This window comes from Netta rufina (assembly GCF_964035555.1).
Source record: "Netta rufina genome assembly, chromosome: 20".
Taxonomy (NCBI): Eukaryota; Metazoa; Chordata; class Aves; order Anseriformes; family Anatidae; genus Netta; species Netta rufina.
This window is the reverse complement of record NC_140144.1, coordinates 10,835,617-10,855,419: the sequence shown is the minus strand read 5'-3', so window position 1 is coordinate 10,855,419 and position 19,803 is coordinate 10,835,617. Positions and strand designations below refer to the sequence as shown.

At 38.3% G+C, this 19,803-nt stretch overlaps 1 protein-coding gene across 8 annotated transcripts in view; it reads left to right on the top strand.

Moving 5' to 3' along the window:
* STRBP (spermatid perinuclear RNA binding protein) overlaps positions 1-19,789 on the top strand; it is a 67,107-nt gene extending 47,318 nt beyond the window's left edge. For 3 of the 8 annotated variants that reach the window (XM_084299092.1, XM_084299087.1, XM_084299086.1), the window contains 3 exons: positions 1,128-1,251; positions 3,325-3,369; positions 8,682-8,836. In XM_084299092.1, the coding sequence (XP_084155218.1) occupies positions 1,128-1,251; positions 3,325-3,369; positions 8,682-8,776 (264 nt within the window). In that variant the 3' untranslated portion in view covers positions 8,777-8,836. Of the gene's footprint in view, positions 1-1,127; positions 1,252-3,324; positions 3,370-6,077; positions 6,874-8,681; positions 8,837-9,701; positions 9,767-11,158 lie in introns of those variants that run through there. The other 5 variants (XM_084299089.1, XM_084299088.1, XR_014619012.1 and 2 more) reach the window with 4 other exon arrangements.
* The last annotated feature ends 14 nt before the right edge of the window (positions 19,790-19,803 follow it).

The window sequence follows — 19,803 nt, the reverse complement described above, 5'->3', positions numbered from 1 at the left end:
CAAGTCTATTAAGTTTAAGGTTGAACAGAGCAGAAACTATCAACAGTGTTCCTCCTCCAGAGAACTGTTATCAGGGAAAAAAAAACACCCTTGAGGGTTACCATTTGGTTCTCTTTTGTGCAAATGTGTTAGAATTTGGATTTTCTTATTTCACAGGAGCAGAATGTATCCCCAAATACACTTACAAAAATTAAAAGTCAACTCTATTTTTGTCTGCAATTACTAAGTCCTCCTCAACTCACTAAGACTTTTGGTTAGGAGTATTTCAGTTTTATTACTGTGTTGAAAGTCTAGTAGATCAGAAGAAATGGTACCTCACAGGACAATGTTCCATAGGCAGCTAAAATATGAGAATGACTTCTGATTCTGGCACTTAACTAAATCTTTTTTTTTTTTAAATTTTTTTCCTCTGTGTTTATGGCCAAACTTGTCTGAAATACCTAAGATATGCTTGATTTTACTGTGTTTTCAGAAGGTAGCCGGGGGCCATGTAGTACAGCAAAGCTCTGCTCTGATGCAGTGAGCAACACCAGTGTCTGCAGCTCCTTGCTGTACTCTGAATTCTTTCACTCGTGACAATGGGAAAGGAAGATGGCATTCTAGAAGAAGCTGGTCTAAACTAATCCAGCGTTGTCATGAGGTGGTTTTGCTTTTGTGGTGAAGTCCTGGCTCTGCTGAAAATTTGCAGATTCAGGGTTGTAGGAAAAAAGCAAAGACCACGTTGTAGATCAGGGAGAGGCAGTTTGTAAGGATGTGGAAAAGATAGCGGCAAGGCACATCAGAGAATAGGGCAGAAACTAGTCACGTTTGATCACGCTCACACAGCCAAAACTTAAGGAAGGAAATAAATATGGCCTGACTATGCCAACTGCCAGGACACAGTGAAGTGACCACGCTCTTAGATTCAGACTGCTACGCAGTGAGCTCTCAGAAAGGACTCTTTCTGTCAGTCTTTTTTTTTTTTTTTAAATGTTACTTCTCCATTTTGTACTCTGCCTTAAATAAGGCTTGTGCAGCAAGCATTCTTAAAGAGATTTGGGAAAGGTGGTGATTTAATGCAGATGGCCTTGTATTTCCAGCAACACTTCCACCTTCTGAATTGCTATTGTTTTTATTACTCTGAGCAGACTAAAGGGGTTGTCAATACAGCTGTTTCGGCAGCAGTCCAGGCTGTTCGAGGTAGAGGAAGAGGTGCTTTAACACGAGGGGCATTTGTTGGGGCAGCTGCTGCTACTGGATACATAACACCAGGTAAGGCATGGAACTAACAGCTAATACTTTAATTCTGACTACTGGTGTGCCCTATTCCATTTGTCAGTCAACTATGCAAGTGACCTCTTCAGCTTCAGTCATCTGAGATGAAGCAGAAGAGAGAATTCATGGGTGTTTTAATAAATCAAAGAGCTGAACAACTGGCGGTACCTATCCTTTATAAGTCTGCAACTTAAAACTCCATGTGTACAGGGCATGAGTACACAGTTATCCCCATAATGGCTTTCCTGGCTTTATCATTCTATTATCTGTCTTTGTAGTTGACTGCCAAACAATTTCCTGAACTTTCTTCCTGGGTCAGGAACCTCTTGCATCACATGTCCTGTAGCAGTAGGATTGGCTTGCCCAATAAACCCTTGCAGGGATAGAACTGGCAGTCACTGTGATCCCAGAAACTTTCCACGTGAATCAGGCATGCGAGAACAATATCTATCAGTAGCTTCTATGCTAGCCTAAAAAAAAAAAAAAAAAAAAAAAAAAAAAAAAATTTGTGTTCGTACTCTGTTAATTCATCTTCATCATCCGTGCTGTATTGTTCTGAGTAGCAAAGGATCTTTTGAAAACCAAAGGCCTTGTGGTTCACATACGTGGTACTTTCTGTACACAGCAGGTGAGTTACTAATCAGGTTATTTCACTGCTGACTCCTCAGGGCAGATTTGCAACCATCAGAGGCAAAACTATTTGAGCTTCTGAAGAGCTTACGTGCTCAACTATTAGTGGCTGGTCCAAAATAGTGATGGTTTTTATTAACCATTAGGTTGCAAGCAGATACGAAGGGCGTACAGAGTGTAAGCTGTTACAATCCACAGACAAGAAAACTTTAATGAAATGTTAACATTCTCCTTACTTCTTAAAGTGCATTGTTTTTTTTGTGACTCTGCATCAGATCTGAGGCTTGCAAGTAACGTAAAGGGAGTCTAGACGTTGTTTTGACTTTGAATATGAATCACAGATTTTTAAGAATGAGATGCTTGGAGATCACTTAGTCAAAGCAAATCCAATAGCTTCCAAAAGTAGTATGTATACTCATACTCAAGTTTTCTGAATACAGCAGGAACTCTAATTATACTCTTCATCCATTCACACATACTAATAGCATAGCCCTGTTGTTTGCTAGACCTGCTTTCTGGCACAGTCAACAGCATGATGTCTTCATTGTTCCTGTATGTTGATGTAATTATAAATATTAAAAACCAGTAATTCATTTTTAATGGCTGTTAACATTGTTTTTGGAACTGTCTTGCTGCCTGAGGAGTCATTTATGAGACATTTTAACCTGTCAAGGGCATTCTCCTTGCCAGCATGGAATTACTCCAGAAATAGGTTTGATTTCCAAGTCATTGCAGTAGTTAAGCTTTTATTGGTCTTGGCCTACACAGATTATTTCTCTTCATCCTCTTCTCAGAAATCTATTGCTTTTTCTGATGGACTAAAGCGATTCCAGCAGGTGGGGCGGGGAGAGGACACAACCCTGTACAATCTTAATTACTGAGATACAGTAACCAAGATTGGTGTTCTCCACTGTTCCTGTTTGACTCACTCCACAGTAACACCTAGCCCTTTGGAAAAAAGATACTGTTTCTGTTTGCATCTAGTTGTTCCCATGTCCTTTGTCCTTTTTGGCTGCAGAAGTGGCAGAGCACGCTGAATTCACACAGGAACTTTATTGATGACAATGTGGTATCTGCTGCAGGCATTCCCCTCTTTATAATGCAAATTGAGGACGATGATTTTTCTTTGCGTCAGACTGTATTTGTACTTCAGAGGTAGCATAAGCAAATACGGGATGTGTAACTGGATCCATGCTCTGACAGTACAGACTCAAGAGCTGAGGTTTAAGAAAGTCATTGGGTAGCTTGTTCTTTAAGACACTGTGTAGAAGGATTTTAGTGTTTTCAGCAGTTTTCACATGCATTAATATGAGTTTTTGTTTTTTTCTGTGGTCCTTCTTTGTATACCAGAAAGTGTCCCTGTGTATTGATACGCGAATACCAATTGTCTTCAGGTATCACAAGAAATGAAAACCCATTCCCCATCTGTTTATATTGCAGGCTATGGAGCACCATATGGGTATAGTACAGCTGCGCCAGCTTACGGTATGTATAGCCCAGTGATTGACAAATTAGAAATTATACAGAAACCATTGTGCCAGTCCAAATGTGGCAGTCCAAGTTGGTTTAGGTTTTGCAGGAGAAATTTAAGAGATTAAAGCTCTTAAACCATGATGACAACACCTTGCCATAACCTTGTGGTTCTTTTTTGGTTGGAGTAGTTTTTTGCCTATGCTTTGCCTGATCTGTGGAAGGACCGCTTGTTCTAATTGCCTGTTCCCTTTCATACTGAAACTGAACTGAAACAGTTTTCTTACTTTTTACAGCCAATCTGTGCTCCATTCAAAGACTACCTAAGGGCCTATGTCAGCATCTCTGAGCAATATTTATCTAAATGGCTTTACAAATAATTGGCAATGTTTGCCTACAAGTTTTAATTGGCCTGTGGACCAAGCTCCCCTAGTGCTGTCAACTACTATATCAGAGATTATTTCATAGAGAAGTCTATGTGCATACAATCCCATCCCTGCCCCACCCCGCTCCCCCTGCTGCAGGCTAAACCACTGCTGCTTGGGACAAGCAGAACGATTTTGTGTAGCTTATATCGCTGGTGATTAGACTGCAAGGAAGCTAGGATACAGGAATTTGCCACAATGATTTTACTAAGAAGCATAGTGAAATTAGGCTGGCAAAGCATTGGTTAAGACTGTAAAATAAACTAAAAATCAGCACTGATGGAAAGGTTTTTCTTACCTCAGCTTCTCCCTACCAACCTGCTTTTTTTTTTTTTTTTTTTTTTTTAATGCTAGACTAACAAAGTGTATTTACCTCTAACCGGCCCTTTTGGTTACTTTGAATGAGGTTTATGTGGCAATGGGAGCAAAGCAGTTTGGAGTCAGTGATATGTCCTGGCACACAAAAAAAACACCAGCACCTACCTACCAGAACCCATCCCACTGTCCTCTCCTGTCACAGGACGGGAGGGAAATCCTGCTACTCAAATGACAATAAGTACATTTCAAGGCCTGCAGTTTTTTCATATGGGAAACTGAGCTTGCAATTTCCTACTCATTTTCTAGCTTTTGTAGTATTTGTAATACTTATTCCTCTCTAATTTGTATAGCTTTTATAGCTTGGGCAATACCAACTTCCCTGATAGCATTATAAAAGTTAGAAATATTTTCAAATGTTTATTTCGTTACTTTCTTTTAGAGGTATGAGCTATAGAAAACAGAATGCTGCTGCTTTATTGAAAACATTCTCTTTGCTTGACTAAGAGCAGCCGGCCCTATTCTGTACTCATGCAGTGGAGAGGGGAAGTACAATGGGCCAACAGGCTGCACTTAACAGTGGGAATTCTCCCTTCAAAATATAAGCAAACCTCACTAGTTCTGCAAATCCTGCCCCGTTGACCGGCCAAGTGCTTTGACAAAATGGCAGCTGACAGCTGTGCTTTCCTACAGAGTGTGCTCTACATTGTCTTCTGTGTTGTATTACTGAAAATGGAAGGAACAGTTATTTGTTTTTCAAGGAAAAATCAAAGGAAGTTTAGTTTATGGCTTACTTCAAGGCATGGATTTTTAAAAAACCTCTAGTTCTTTCCAAGCTGTAGTGACTGGCTATAACCACGATCCAGTGGTATATGCACTTGTGTATTTTTATAAGCCAGGGGCTTGCAGTGATGTAACATGAATCTTTTTCGGGCTGAAGAAGACAGTACAACTTATCAATGCTCCTGCAGCATGAGTTTTACTTACAGCTTTTTTTTGTCTTCCTTTACTCCTTCTGCTTTGTGTTTTTTTTTTTCCTCATGATGAGTATTTTGGAAGCTAGATTTTAATCAACTAACTGTGTACATGTGACATATCGCTGACTTCAAAACACTGTGGAATTGAATGCCCCCATTTTTCACATAAAGAGTTTCTGTTTTTAATGTCTTATGATTGTGATGCAAAGTACTGGGATAATGCTTTTTGGCTGTAAGGTAAACATGTCTCTGCCTTTGTAAGCTGTTGCATGTTGGGAAACTTCACTTTGATCATCTGGTGCTCTGGAATACCTGCTGTTGCTGCTTTGTGATTTCTAAATGGACACATAGGATAAACACTAGAACTTAAATAGGAAAGAATTATTAAAAAAAAAAAAAAGGATTTAATTGTGCAGAAGCTTGTGAGGCCACAAGAACTCTGTAATAACCATGAAATCAGGCAAATATTAATCTTTCCAGATTTGCCACTTCAATACAGGATAGCAAAAGCAAAATAAAGCAGCAGATACAAAATTTACTGTAGGTACTGAATTATTTGGCTGACCTATGTGGAAGCTTATCAAAACTGCTGGACAGTTTCTCTATGAATTTTCTTTTATGCATAGCAGATCCTGTCAAGAGTATCTGCAATTGTTACTGGCCTGTGAAATACGAACACAGAACAAGGTAGTAGAGATTAATTATCATAAAGATTATGAAATAGCTTCAAGTCCAACCTCTTTTCAACAAAACACACTCTATTTTTGAGACTACTGCTTGCTTTAATTTTAACAAACACCGGGACAAAAATAAAAGCAAACTTTAAGCTAACCATCTGTTTGAAGTAGTACAAAGTGTTGAAGTGTTACTGTTTATGGGGCCCTGTACCCTAAAGTCACATTGACTGATCTGGAAAAGGTTAATGAGAACACTACTGTAAGCTCATATCTGACTTCCTTGGATCACTGAACTTATTTGGAGTCCTCTCCCTTTTTTCTCTCTGTAGGTTTACCCAAGAGAATGGTTCTGTTACCAGTTATGAAATTCCCAACTTATCCTGTTCCCCACTACTCATTCTTTTAGCAAATGGCAGAAGCTAATTCCTATTGATTGAACAACACAGTACAGTGCAGAATGTTAGAAGAAAAAAGAGCCTTTTTATCCTGTTTTCTTTGAACACATACTTGAGCAAAGTCATTTGTAAAGAAACATCTTTTTCCTACTTTTTGATTTTAACAAAATGCAAATTTAGTTCTCTAAAACTTGAAAAAAATGTTCTGTGAAATGTTACCTCATTTTCAAATAACTTATACCAGCCTTCTGTTATAGGGAAGAACTAGAAGCTTAAATCTTACGTTTTAAATGAAGTATCCGATTATGTAAAATTAAATTTGTGAAGGATGTATAGAATATAAAACACTGATCACAAATAAACTGTTTTGTTGTAACACAAGAGTACTGCCTGTTTCCTAATGCAGTCACACAGATTCAGTTAGTGACCTGTACTTGTTGTAGGGTTATTTAATGCAGGGCATAGTTCTTTAAAAAATTATAAAAATAAAAATTAAAAAAAGAAACTTCAGTTAAAATATAACTTCGTAAATATTATGGTGTGTAATAAAGTTAGTAAAATATGGGTTAAATATTGTTTTATCTTATAGAGCTAAGCATCAGTATGTGAGTTTTCTTAGAATCTTTAAAATCAGCATCCTGTAACTCTCAGTGACTTTAGAGTCTTAATTATCTAAGAAGGCTTTTCGTTTGTACACAGAATACTGAAAAACAAACAAAGCAAAGGGAATTAATCCTAGACAGCCTCTTTGTATTAGGTTACATTCTGTGAAACACATACTAAACAAAGGAAGTTCCCACAGAAGAGCTCATAATTACAGGGATACACAGTTCAGTCCGTATTGCCCAGAGAAAGGACGTCAATAATGTTACAATCTCGTTCTTTAGAGCTCAAAAGCTGCTTGTTTTCCTTTCTTTTGTTTTTGACCAAAAAAAAAATAAAAAATTGCACTTGTTCTTGTGGCCTTCTTCACTTTTAAGATTGTCTGCCCACCCTTGATTTTCCATTCACCATTTTTGCAGAAAGCATTTTAGTTGTCAATCTTGTATTAAAACAAAGGGTTCTCCTTTTTCCCCTTACATTTACAAGAATCTAAAGCAGCAACAAGGTCCCCATGAAAACTTGCTATTTAATTGTCCCAGTTCTTGTTGAGTGCTGCTGTGGAAAGTGACACACTTCAGCCATAGGCCAGTACTTTTCTTAAGAGTTGGTGCTCAAACCAAAAGAATTTCCTTTCAGATAAGGAGCGGGTGCACCTGTCAAATTCCAGGACAGGCCCCAGCTCTGTGCTGGCTCCATGTGTTTTAGACTCCTGCAGAAAAACTGCTGTGGGCTCTACTGAGGGATTCAAGTAGTCTTTATTAAGGTATCACCCCCACAAATAAGTAGCGTTGCTGGTTGTACTTCTCTACTCTTTTAAGTTGCTTTTCAGGAGGTTTGCTTTAGTTCATGCTCTTTCCAAGACTGAATTTATACACTCTGTTCTCCAACAGATTTTGCTGTTGAGGCAGGGGGAAGCTATATTTATGAAGAGGGTGTAAGAACAGTGCTTAAAGCCATGTAAAGTTCCTCCTCCCTTTCACCACCCATTACAGGGAAACAAATAGTAGAACAGCATAACAAAGGGCAGCTTATTTAACAAGCTGCTCTTCTTGGAATTAACTGCACCTGATAAACTAATATCTATGCTTAGAATTGTGTTCATATCTTATATGGTTTTCCTTCTGACATAGCTCTCGCTTTTGTTTGGTGTTGGTGGTACTTTAATAAAAAATGCAGCTCTACTGACAAGTAGCGGTGAGCCTGCTGTTCTCATCCATGTGATAGTGTTGAAATAAAGAGCAGGGTCTTGGGGATGTAATCAAATTGAGTGGTGCTCGTAAGTCACCAATACATTTTGCTGGCCTATGGATGAAAGGAAGCCATCACGGAGCAGAAAAAGCATGGCTGATAAGAGCCCATTTTTGTTAATCAAATATTCATTAAAGGAATCTTTCCTCTGCACATGTTCCACCCCCTCCCACCCCCCTTTTGGAGTTCCCCTGATTGGCAACTGTTTTCTTTTTTCTTTAATCCCTGGATTTGTAAAATTTCTAACAAAATATTGTCTGAACCAATTCTATACAATAAACATTTGTATGCCCGATAACTTGTTCCTTATTTCAAAAACAAGGAGGGCGCTATGCTCTTTTCCAACATGATGGCAGTCATTTCAGATGATTGATAGAAGTCTTTTTTTTTTTTTTTTTGTCATTTGTTGGGAGTTACTAACCACATTGTAAACTTGCCCCCTTGCTGCATATTTTACATTTCTCTGCTTTACTGAAATATGAATGAGCTGTCAGTTCTTTGTTTAGAAAGTGGTAACCTTGGAAGTGTTAGATGTTTCAATACCTTCACAGAATTAAAAGTGCCCATTTTACAATGAAAATTCCACTTGCAGCTGAAAGAGCAGAGAAATTTAAATGGAGCTTTAGCTTCAGCCACTCTCTGAAATTAACATGAAGTTTTTGCTTCTCTGCTCTTTTCCCACTGTAGGTGGTTTTTTCATTGACAGTCCCTATTGCCAGCCTCTCAGCATCGCACCTTTTATTATTCACTTGGGCCCTCAAGATTTCTTCTCTGACTTCTAGAACCATCAGGTTGTGTGGCTCCAAATGGCATTTTGTACATGTCTTAAAAGCAAGAACAAAACTGGCTCGTTTTGAGGTTTCTCAACTTCAGACATGGAATCTGAGGTGTTTTGTTTTTGTTTTTTTTTTTCTTTTTTCTCTCAAAAGTGTTTCTCACTTCTTGAACTTTGTTCCATTTAATGAAAAGCAATACTTACTTCAAGCCACAGTCCTTTCTTTGGGTACATAGCAATAGATGTGTATATACTTCTGGTTATTTCTTTACACTAGAAGGGAAGATGGGGGGAACAAAACAAGACTTTAAACCTCATAGGGTGCTTGCTTTAAGCAGTGAACCCACATTTACTTTCACTATTTAAGTATTTCAGAATTTTAATACTATGACTGTATTTGCATGTTTCCTATAAAAACTGCTACGAACAGTTGCAATGGTTGCTCTTGAAGCAGTAGTGCTTTGTACCATTGTACATGTCAGCAGACATGAAATGTAGCAAAAAGCTGGAAGAAAAAATAGTCTATTTTTCTCCAAAATATAACTAAATGTTATTCTTTCTCTCTCTCTCTCTCTCTTTCTTTACCACATCATTAATATGAGGCACAAAAAGGGTAGGCCTGAATTTGACTTTGAAATAGTTCTTCTGTGTCTCTTAAAATCATCACCAAATGATAGGAAATTGTAGTATTTGATAAATCTTCAATTCAAAATCTTTTCTTCTCTAAATTTACTAGTGAGTGTTTTTTTTTTCCTCTTAAACTTGTATGTTGATATTCTGAGATTGTGAATCAGTAATCAGCAATAACTAAAAGGTAAATGTCCTTGTTTATTTAAATGGTATTGGAACATCTGTATATTGCAGTTAAGACTTTTAAGCAGTTTTCAGCAGGTTAATACCACTTTATTCTCATTCTCTCCGGACCTTCATAGCCATATGCACTTGTATAAAATAAGCAGAAATGTAATGACTGTAAGCTGAGATCGTGATGTAAAAGGTAAGAAATTTTATTTTAAGCTTAAAGAATATTTTTATTGATTTTTTCTAAAAATCTCACATACCTGTGACAATCTTGTATATGGCAGATTTTTATTATGTTTTGTTTAACTGTAAACAAGTAATATGCAGTTTTGGATTCCAACTTCATGTTTTTCAAGGCCACTTCAAATATTCCAGTTTCAGTTAAAAATATATATATTTCTTAATACTTTTAAGAAATAGTTTGGTTTTATCAACAGACTGTTCTTCAAGTATCTTTCTCTAGCATAGCCTAAAAAGCTGTATTGATAATGCTGTGTATCAGGCACCGCATTCCTTGCATACTTGTGGAAAACATTTAGATAGGTACTAAAGCCTGGCCATGGCCCGCACTGAAAGCCATACCATGGTTACAGTTATGTGAAATAAAAATGTGAAGTGGAATGTGTGGTATTATCTAACTAACAAGAGAGAAATTATTTCCCTAAACTAATAAAGCCAAACTCCAAACGGAAAATGAAAGACTTTGATGATGTTAGTTTAAATCTGCAGAGATCAAATTACATTAGGCCAAATTAATTCATGAAGCAGCCAGGTTTGCTTTCCTCTTGTGGGTGCAGTGGGAGGAGAGGAAGGCAGGCAGGAAAAGATCTAACTGTGCATGAATAAATTGTTTGGCTGTAGTTTTCTAAAGCTAGAAATTAAGACAGGGGCCTCCATAAATAATTATCTTCAGTTCTGTAGTAAATGTTTTAGATGATATTTTACTTGGAGTAAAATGATTTTGGATTATGACTTATATGGTGCACATGATATGTGTAGTTTTAAGATACTTGTTTTCTTAATTTGCATTTATATAACCTTACATTATGCAAGATTGCATAGCACAGTACTGCACAACTGCAGTACCTGCAGTACTTGAAGTTGCTGGAAACAACTCTTTTATATTAAAAAAAAAAAAAGCAAAAAAAAAGCAGGGGGTTGATGATGTATTAGTGTTTTAGGGTCTCAATTCAGACATGAAAGCATTAAAAAACCCTGATTATCACGGTTTATACTGATGTAAAACAGAAAAATACTTGGTATGAAATATGTAGTAAATCGAGCCTAAAGCTTGTTGTTTTGCATCAAAATATAACAGCAAAAATAAACTATATTTCTTTTCAATATTGAAAATATCAAATTCAGTAAATAACTGCATGTGTAGGTTCTCCGTAACTCAGGATATGCCTGGATAAAATACATAGGTTGATGTAGAAAAATAGCTGTCAAATATTGTTGGTTTTAGTAATGTTGGAGGAAACCTGATGTTGCAAGTGGCCTATGTATCTGCACCTGGAGAAATTTAAGTTCAGGAACTTTACCAGTGACTTGCCCACCAAAGCACATAACTGTTTGATTACATTTGCAGGTGCAATTGATGAGCCATCAGCATGACCTCTCTGTTTGGTGGTGCAGATTTTCATCTGCTGTTATCTTCAAGGTATAAATATAGGGTTTGGTCTGAAGCTCACTTAATGTTCAATTATTTGTTCAGCCTGTAAGGCAAAGCAATCCTGATAGTGGAGCAGCAGGCTGCTCTGTTTCCTCTGAAAGACAGTGTTTTATATGCTTCAAGGCGATGTTAAGGCACATTATAATGAACTTCTCTTGAGTATTCCTTTTGTAGGTTTAACTGATAACAGTCTGACAAGCAGCTTATCTGTCCAGTTCAAGGACTGATTAATAACTTCTTAATTGACTTCTTTGATCTCTCTTTGTGGCCTGGATTTGGCAGCTTTATCCATTTGTATTGGTTTGCATCAGCATTGTTTTGACTGTGAATTTCCATATTTTTCTGTCATTACCCTTTTAACTCTTAGAATTGTAAGCATTCTGCCCTTCTGCTTTTTTGGCATTTTCACGTTCTTGGATCTTCTCCTCTTTTTCAATGAAAAGATACTAAATTTCTTTGGTATATTTTTGCTCGGTAGACAAACACTTAGGTCCCAAAATTGTCCCCTTGGCTTTGCTGCATGCCTTCGCAATAGGAAGGACACCATTTCCTGACATGAAGTACACGCTGTACTTGAAACTCCTAAATCCTGGTTTTGAAGCCATTTGGAGTTAGTGACAAGACCCTAATGTGGGTGCTAAGACTGCCTAGTGCCTAGGACTGTCTCATTCATGGTGGTACTTGAGCAAAACATTCACATGTTCTGAAACATCTTTCATGGAGGTTCCACAAGTGCCTAATACATTGGCATTTGATAGAACTGTTACGGACTGCATTCTATTCCAGCAGGTATTACCCTAACCAAAATACCAGGCTATTATTTGATGAGTGATTTGGATAACATCTACTTGATCAATGTCATCACAGCCACTATTTTGCTAAGGCAGAATTAGAAACTGCTTTCTTTTGCCTAACACTTGCAGGTTTCCTTTGAAAATCCACCTCACCAAGAGAATGGTCTGAAGTGCCTTTTCTGAGAAATTGAGGCCTGTTATTTGATGGCTACCAAGCTTTGTCTTTCTGGATATATGCAGCAGTCAATGTGGAAACCTGGTTCCATGTGCTCTGTGTAGCTGCTGCTATCTTTGCCAATTCTGCAGTACCATTTATGTGAAGCAAAAATATTTTACAGTTTGAATTTCTGGTTCATGGAAAAGAATTCTGAAAAAGTTCCTTTCAACTACTACATATCAATAGGACACTTGGGAAAGTCTGTATCTATTCACTTCCCACCTTAATTCTAGTTTTAGCTAACCAGATGCCAGTATGTATTTTGGGAGATGATGTCTGGCACTTAAAGGATTAAAAGAAAGCAGAGCTTTACAATGAAAAACTGACCTGTTTAGTGTGTTACCTGGACTAGAGATGAATGGCATTAACAATGACTTTGGAAGTATAAATATGAGCTTGGGTGGCCTGGTTGGTTGACATGGAGGGAAGTGAGGCTATTTACAGAATAGCGAGATTAAAATACAGGCTGTTCTTTGTTTGCTTTTATATAGCTGTTCTTGCATACAAATCCACAATCACACACAGTGGCTTTCCCTTTCTAACAGTTTGGATTTTCTGGAACCATGTGAGGGAGAAATGCACAAGCAGCCTTTTGAGTTGTCAGATTGGTATCTGAAGTGGCCGTGCAGGACAGCAGTCTTCACAGATGGAAACCTCTAAGTACAGTATACTGCTAGCCATACCTCAGCATTTTTCTTCCTGATGGTTGAGTGGCAGCTGGAATGGTTGTCATTTTTCCAGATAGGAAACTGTGATTTGTGAAGAAATAACATATTTGACAAGGGAACTTAAATTCTACTTTGCCAGCTACATGGAATTTCTACAGGCATGGTCTGTCTAAAGAAGGGTTTAAGGCAACAAGGTGACTTTGGAAGGAAAGTGTTATCTTGCGCTAGTGTCTTAATTGTACATGATACAAACACCATACAAAAATCTGCCTAAACCTTTTGAGACATAATTCCATCACCAGCCTTTGCTTGAAAGCCTGTACATTAAAGTACCAGGGTTGAATGACTGTGAAAGGACTTGGCGAGCTGAAAGCATGGCACACGATGCTTCCTGCCATCGTATCCTCTCTCTGCCAGTGCTTGCTGTCTACTTTACGCATGCATTCTGGAGCTGGAACATGGTGACCTTATTCCTGGGCATTGAGCCATACAGATGGAGGGAGGCCAGCCTATACCCATGAAGGGACTGTGTAACACGCGGCCTCTGTTGCCCAAGCAATTTCTCTTGGACACAGTACACAATCCAACCCTCGCAAAGGCAATTTAGTGCCTGGGTAGGTGGTTCCTAATCTGTCTAATTTGCTGTCATGCAGCCAATGTGAGTTAATTAGATGATTCAGCAATTGTCGTGGTTCCCAGTTAATGTGCTGTAAACCCTGCTGCCCTAAGTTTCACTGGAGCTGAATACCTTTGCTTCTGTGAATGCTGTGCTTCCCGCTGCCTTTTCTGATCTCCTCTAGCATTCCAGTAAATAACCAAGTCTCTGAAGTTACAGAATCTTTATGTAGCTGTTTCTAGATTGTTGAGAATTTCTAATAAGCCAATGAAAAGCTTTAGGGAACAAGTTTTCCTACAAACTTATTAATGTGCCAAGACACTACTATTTTTCCTCATATGCAAACATCTGTGAGAAATACTCTGGTATCTCTGATCACTTGAAAGGGCACTAGTACTCCTTCTTTAAGGATACTTGCCTTCTGGCAGAAAAAATAGATTTATTTAATGTTTGTCTTAGTTCTAAAATTATTTGTGCATTTTTCCTTTCATTGGACTACTAAGAGAAATTTCCCTGACCACAAGTTTCTTGTATTAATAGGAAGTAGAAAATGAAGGAGTGGCACGAAGACTTTTCAGGTGTTCTAAGAAAAAAATCTCCTTGTTTGGCTGTTCAACTATGGGACACCAATCTCCCGGCAATTCTAAAATTCCAAGATAGCAATAAATGTGAGCAGCTTCAATGTACTATCTTTGATCCAATCCAGCAATGTCCTCAGAGAACGAGTCTGACAGTCCCTGTGTTTTCAGTCACTGATCTCTGACAGAAACAGTGTAGAAGCACATGGGTCCCTTGCTTTGTTTTTAATTCTCCATCTGTACTTCAAGAGTCCATGGGTCATCACAGTCTAGCGATGAGATTCCCAAACATCTCACCAGAACTATGTAAATTAAGAGCTAGCACAACATTATAATATTTGAGCCTTAGACAAAATTCCAAGTTTCCCTCTGCATCCTTTGCTCTGTAGGCTAAGATACAATCATTTTGTATTAGAACTTAGTGCCTTTAGATAAATCCTCTGTAGTCAGTTGCTTGCTAATAAATAAAGGGAAAAATATGTCTTCCACCTTCAAATGAGTTCCAAGTCACATAAGCAGCTTACAAAAAAAAGGCTCCTACTTCCTGAGGCTCTGGGAAATAGCACAAGAACTCTGCCAGGGCAGATTCTTTTGGATACATGATGAGATACACAAATATAAAGTTTAGACTGCTGTTCTCAGTCATGAATCACACTGGGGCCTCTTCTCTGGCAACAAAAGAATGAAAATGAAGTCTCTGCTGGACTTACAGAGAAGTTCTGTTAACGTACAGTTGTACTGTCTTAAGAACCTGTAACTGAGCTTGAATTTTCAGGACACAGACCCTCTCAAGTGTCCTGCTGGAAGAAGTTACGGAAAAATTAGATACTTTGCTGACTTGTTTAAAGAGATGCAAAGGTATAGCATAGTTGCAGCCACTATTCTTAGTATATAGACAGCTTGTCTAACAGCTCATTGGTTCCAGTCTCCTGTTTTAGGAGATCTGGTTTGCTGTGAAACTGAGCCCTACTGTAAAGTAGAAATGCTGTTGCAGTCATTTTAGAGCAATTCACTGAAGAAACTCAGCACTGGAGTCCTACCCTTACAGGTTGTGGCAGCAGTTTTCACCTCTATTTTCTTTTGAACATTAACCACTTCAGCTGGTAATTTATTGTTTGACATTAAGAGAATTCACATCACAAAGCTGCTTTATTACTTAACCCCTGAAGTTAAGTCTCCTTAGCTTAGCTTCTCTCATCTAATTCCATACCTATCTGTGTGTAGGTTCTTTAGTGCCCCAAGACATCTCTCTGTTTCCCACTGTACTCACAGAAACAAGAGTGATTCAGTTATTTATGTGCAACTGATGCTCAAGATAATAAAACAGCATCAGTAGGACACATACAGACCTGTTCCATTAGCCTGGTGTTTTCTACGAGAGAGGATGCTCTTTCTGCTAGACCTGTCTAATACTGTGTAGGCAGTACAATAGCTTACTAAAAGTAGTTCTGTGATCTTTTTAATAAAAAAGTTCTTAAGACTTAAATTCAGTAGATTTTTCTCCAAGTTCTGTGGCTATGTGAAAACATTCAGACTAAATGCTTACCTTGACACTTAAGAGGAGTTGAGTGATCTGAAGTGCTAAGTAGAGATGTGCAGTTCTAAATCAAATTTCTTATGTTGTATGTTGTTTTAACGTGTATTCGGTGCCTTAACTCTGTACAATCTAATGTTATCTATACTGTACCACAGGTAGTTTAGTGGGTAAGTGTATTTTAAGAGAAGTCATCAAGCTAGGCTACAGAAACTGTAGCAAGGACAAGCCTTCTCAGTGTGAGTTCTCCTGCATGTTTAACTAATAATCCACTGATAAACAAAACCTGAAGAATTTAAAGACTATATAAACTTTTTAACTACGAATTGGGACTGAATGTATCCAATTTCCAACTTCAAAGGTTTGTGGCAATGAGATAAAGGTACAATCTCTTCTATGTTGTGTAAGTAAACTTCAAACTGGCCAGAAGTGTGTGTTTGTGAAAACCTATGGACTCTTATCTTTACTAGAACAAATTGCACTAGAAGGTATTAACTGAATGTAGTTTAGAAGGGTATTAATGGAATGTAGTCAATTATCCTTTATCCACTGGTACAGGGGGCTTGGAATGAGTCAGATTTGCAGTTAATGTTTAAGTCCAAAATAGCATGTGAACTTAAGCCTCATTCCTGCCTCTTACCTGAATCTAGAAGCTCCAGGTGCCTTATTCTGCTTTGCAGTTTGCAAGGTGTAGCACAGCTTCTACTTGAACACACATTTGCTTGCTGAATGCACCTGGTCCTGGTAGAATGGACTGAGGCAGAAGAGAGAGAGAGAGAAGAAAACAATGAAGGTAGAGTGCACCTCTCCAGTCTTCGGTTAAGTAGAAAAGGAAGTTGCATGGAAAGCTGCACTGCCTTTTCCAAGGCCATAAATACAGTCTCTGGAAAAAACAGGACGTTTGTCTATGGTGGTAAATCAGCAGCCTTAGTACACTAAGAGCAATGAGGAAGTGGTATTGTTTTTTCAATAGCTTGTATGAAATTAGGTAAGGGATTTAAGCTACCCATATTACAAGCTAAAAATCTGCTGGAGCAGATTACACTTTTTTCCTGCTTCAATAAACAGGTATAGGTTGGAAAGAGGAATAGGAGCAATCCAATGAATCACAGAAGGGTTTGAGTTGGAAGGGACCTTAAATATTACCTAATTCCAACCCCCTGCCATGGGCAGGGACACCTCCCACTAGACCAGGATACTCCAAGCCCATTCTTCATATCTAATCTAAAGCTACCCTCTTGTAGTTTAAAATTGTATTTGCTGATGCATTGCTATCCGCAACAGGGAGACTCCTCCATGCAGTATATAAAGCATACAACTGAATTTTGTCAGGGAAAGGAATACTAGTAGTTTTCCCTAAAGGAATACTAGTAACTTATTGATACAATGACCGTGGTATTCTAGACAACCTGCCTTTGAGAAGAGCAGCATGGTAACAAGGGAAAGCTGATACTGCTCTCACAACTACATGTTGTAATGTACATACTTCAGGTCACTAATACTGGCATAACTAGTTATGACAAGATCAGTTCATCTTACCAGAAAAGCTTATTTTGACATTTTATCTGCTTCTATCTTTTAAGCTACAAGGGAGTTAATTATAGCACAGTAATTTTTCTAAGGCAGTAGAGCAGAAGGTAAGTTTCAGCTTTGTGCTTCGAAACTGCTGCAAATAAGTCGATTAACAGTGTTCCATGGAAACAACCTGACGTACTTATTTATTTTCTTTGTGCTCATTTCTATGTTCTTAGAAAAGCACAAGCTTCTATAAGCATAATCAACACAAAGTTACTCAGGGTACTGTGTCATCTCAGCAGTGGACACCAACTTGCATCTTCAGTCAACAGGCACATATAAATCAAGCTTAATTAAGAGGAAAAGAACATCTTGGCAGGTTTGCTTTACTACTGGCACTGTTACAATTTAATGATCTATGCATATTGAAATGTGTGTATTCCTGCACTCCCAGTATAAGTTAGAGTTCTGCAAGATCATCCTGTAACAAAGTAAAATGTGGTCAGTGTAGAAGCAAGTATTATTCCCTCGTTATTTCCACAAAGGGCTGTTTATAAGCAGTTGCAAAGTGATACTACTCAAAGCAGAATAGCTATTGGAAAATTAGTCAGCTTTTGGAAAATTAGCAGTGATATAAATTTAATGATGAAACAACTCTACCATACAGATTATTTCTTGTGTTTTCAAACTAGTATCCCTGCTTCCCTGCTCAAAGTAACAGGATAAGACAAGTGTAGTTTTCCAGTAACGCGTATTGCATGGAAATGTACTGGACGAAAATGGAGGCTGTACTGCTGAGAGCATATTCTACTATTCAGAGCCATTCTCTGGGCAATGCTGCATAATTTAAGAGTGGGTAAACATGCCTTCAGGGACAACAGAACACCAAACAGATTTTTTTTTTGTTTTTTGTTTTTTTTAAATACACAAAAAAAATCAAAACAAAAACCAGAAAAAAGCCTCGAAGCTTTGTCCAGTCCTACACCTATTCTTCCCTGAAAAAAAGGGACAGGTACATCCAGATGTGCTTACTGAGTTACAAACCAGGTGACACAAAGGCCCTTAAGGATGAGTGTTTTACAGATAGTCTCCTTTTGGCCGGAAAAGAAAGGAAGTTGACGCCGTCTTCCAGTTCCAAAGCTCAGTGTCTTATTTCTGATCCTAACCCTAGAGCAGTATTTATTGATCAAACTGACTAAGCTTTTTAGGTCGATGAGCTCTCCGCAAAGCAATTCTGTTCTCCTCTCAAGCCTCTGCAGGGGCCAACAACTGGTGCTTAACTGCTGCTTCCACTGCAGAATGTCACCTGTCCTCCAGCTGGCCCAGGCGTTCTGGGACACTTGCACTTCTCAGAGCAGCGCTGCTGTGGGGGCACCCAGCAGAAGTGCTGCAGTAACACAGCAGCGCAACCCCCGCTGGGCTGTATGCTTTCTCAAGTCCCACCCAGGTCTTAGTGACAAAGCTGAGCATGAAACCTGTACCACCAAAACTCCTGCCCTTTAATGAGGACATCTATGGGAAGGAGATGTGAATCTGGTGACTTTGAGGAAAGGTTGGTGTCTTCCAAGTCCAACTCATCTCACAATCCTTTTGTTCCCCAAACAGTTGAGCTTCCATCCACCATTCACTGTCAGTCTAATCTGTTCAAATAATTACTGCTAATTTGGGCTAAAATATCCCCCTTGTGTAACCCAAACTACCACCACCAATCCACCTGAAGAATTTTTTTTTTTTTTTAAACAAAGGATCATCTGGAGGCAGATCACTGCTAAGAGTATGCATACTGCAAGGCAGACAGGAGCTCTGGCAATGCAGTGCAGTGCTCCTTTTCTGATGACAATTACGCCTACAAGACAAGAAAAAGACTGAGGCAGTGCTTTGGGGCAGTGTTTCATGCTCAGCAAGTTCGCAGAGGGAAGGAATGCAATTCTATAAATCACTTGTACTGTATTTCTGTTTCTAGACTTGAATGAATTTCACTTTTCCTTTGTGGGTCAGCATAGTAAACATTAAAGAAAAGGACTATTTTTATAAATCTCTTTCACCAATAGAGAGGTCTGACCTGCAGCCACCAGATGGACTTAATTATCCATAGAGGACAGAGTGTTTATTTTTACACTAAGATTACATATGATATTGAATAATACAAAATATGGCCTTTGAACTATCTAAACCTTAAATCCTATCACCAAATTCCATAAGTTAAGTAATACGGTGGACAATTCCATCCTTCTTCCTAATAAGTCTCCCTCTCAAAAGAAGTTACTCAGAAATAAATTTCCAAATGAAGTACAGGAGATCCTTGTGGTCTAATTACAGAATACTTTACAAATCAGGAGGCATCTTAAATATTTTTTAATAAAGTGAGCTGTACGTACTCACTAGCTAAAAAAGCCTGCAAATGTAAAGTAAATGGAATGCTCTTTGGACATGAAGTTGCTTCCTCATGTGATGCTGTACCCAGTACACTTGGCTTCATTTGGCTTCTGTGTTGTGGTTTATATGCCAGCCACTGTTCTGAACTGTACACAACACCGATATTTGCACTGTAACCTTGATTCATTTGCCACTGATTGTAACCCAATGCTACGGACTTCTCTGTATATAAAACCATAACCATGTCCCATTTGCTTCCAATA